The sequence below is a fragment of the Trypanosoma grayi genome, assembly GCF_000691245.1.
Source record: "Trypanosoma grayi strain ANR4 Tgr_2236_V1, whole genome shotgun sequence".
NCBI classification, from domain to species: Eukaryota; Euglenozoa; class Kinetoplastea; order Trypanosomatida; family Trypanosomatidae; genus Trypanosoma; species Trypanosoma grayi.
In genome coordinates this window covers 1-1,026 of record NW_008827854.1, presented here as the reverse complement: position 1 = coordinate 1,026, position 1,026 = coordinate 1, and the positions used below count along the sequence as shown (strand labels likewise).

The 1,026-nt window shown below is 55.5% G+C and overlaps 1 protein-coding gene across 1 annotated transcript; it reads right to left on the bottom strand.

Moving 5' to 3' along the window:
- Nucleotides 1-179: 179 nt before the first annotated feature.
- Nucleotides 180-884, bottom strand: DQ04_22361000 (hypothetical protein; the record flags this gene model as incomplete). The annotated part of the gene is made up of 1 exon (XM_009318092.1): nucleotides 180-884. The coding sequence occupies one exon, from the start codon at nucleotides 882-884 to the stop codon at nucleotides 180-182; it is 705 nt and encodes a 234-aa protein (XP_009316367.1).
- Nucleotides 885-1,026: the final 142 nt, after the last annotated feature.

Sequence of the window (1,026 nt, the reverse complement as noted above, 5' to 3'; positions counted from 1 at the left end):
CACACACACACACAGAATAAAAGGGTTATCGTACTCCACGAGCACATGCAGGCAGAAATGAAAAGCAATTAGGATTAACGCACCCTCCACACCGCATCACAAAGATGCCACACACACAAAGCAAAGAAACAGCCACACAAAGAGAGGTCAGCAGCAGCAGTAGGGACCCCAAGCAACAATTACGAATAGAAGGGAGAAACACATCCACCATGAAACAGCAGCGCACAGCGTGGGGCACCACACCCCGCGTCCCCAGTGGCGGGGCTCAGCACACAGCAGTCACAGCCAGCCACATCACAGATAGCAGCAGCAGCAGCGGAGGTGCATGCACCCACACAGGAACGCTGCTGCTGTCCACCGCCTTCGTGTCTTGGCCCTTGTCGGTTGACGGACTGCTGCTCGGCTGGCTGCTGCTTGTGGCTTCTGTNAGCCAGACCACCCAGCCACATCACAGATAGCAGCAGCAGCAGCGGAGGTGCATGCACCCACACAGGAACGCTGCTGCTGTCCACCGCCTTCGAGTCTTGGCCCTTGTCGGTCGACGGACTGCTGCTCAGCTTGCTGTTGCCTGTGATTTCCGTGGCACTCGTAGAAGTAGAGGCGGATGATGTCTGTGATTGCACGGCACCACTTTGTTCAACTGCAGCCTGAGCAGCACTCTCAACAGGTTCCCCCTTGGGGTGATCGTCAGCAGCGCTCTCAGCCTCAGGTGTGTTTACTGCAGGTGATGGGTAGGCAGAACCTTCGGCGTCATTCTTCGCACCTGAAGCTCTTTTCGGGCTATTCAAAGAGTTGTCGACGTCCCCCTTCTCTTCCTTCTCTGCGGTCCTGTCATGTGGACGCTGGTGCTGTCCATTATTTGGAGGTAACTCATTACTCTCCATACTTGAAGCTTTGGTAGTTGGATTGAGGACGTTGTCTTTCTTATTCGGGTCACCTTCTGGCCGTGTAGGTAATCCTCCGTCATCGGTTTTCACATTATCGGCAGGAGCTGGCGTCTTGGGCTGAGGCAGAGAAGGCCCGGGG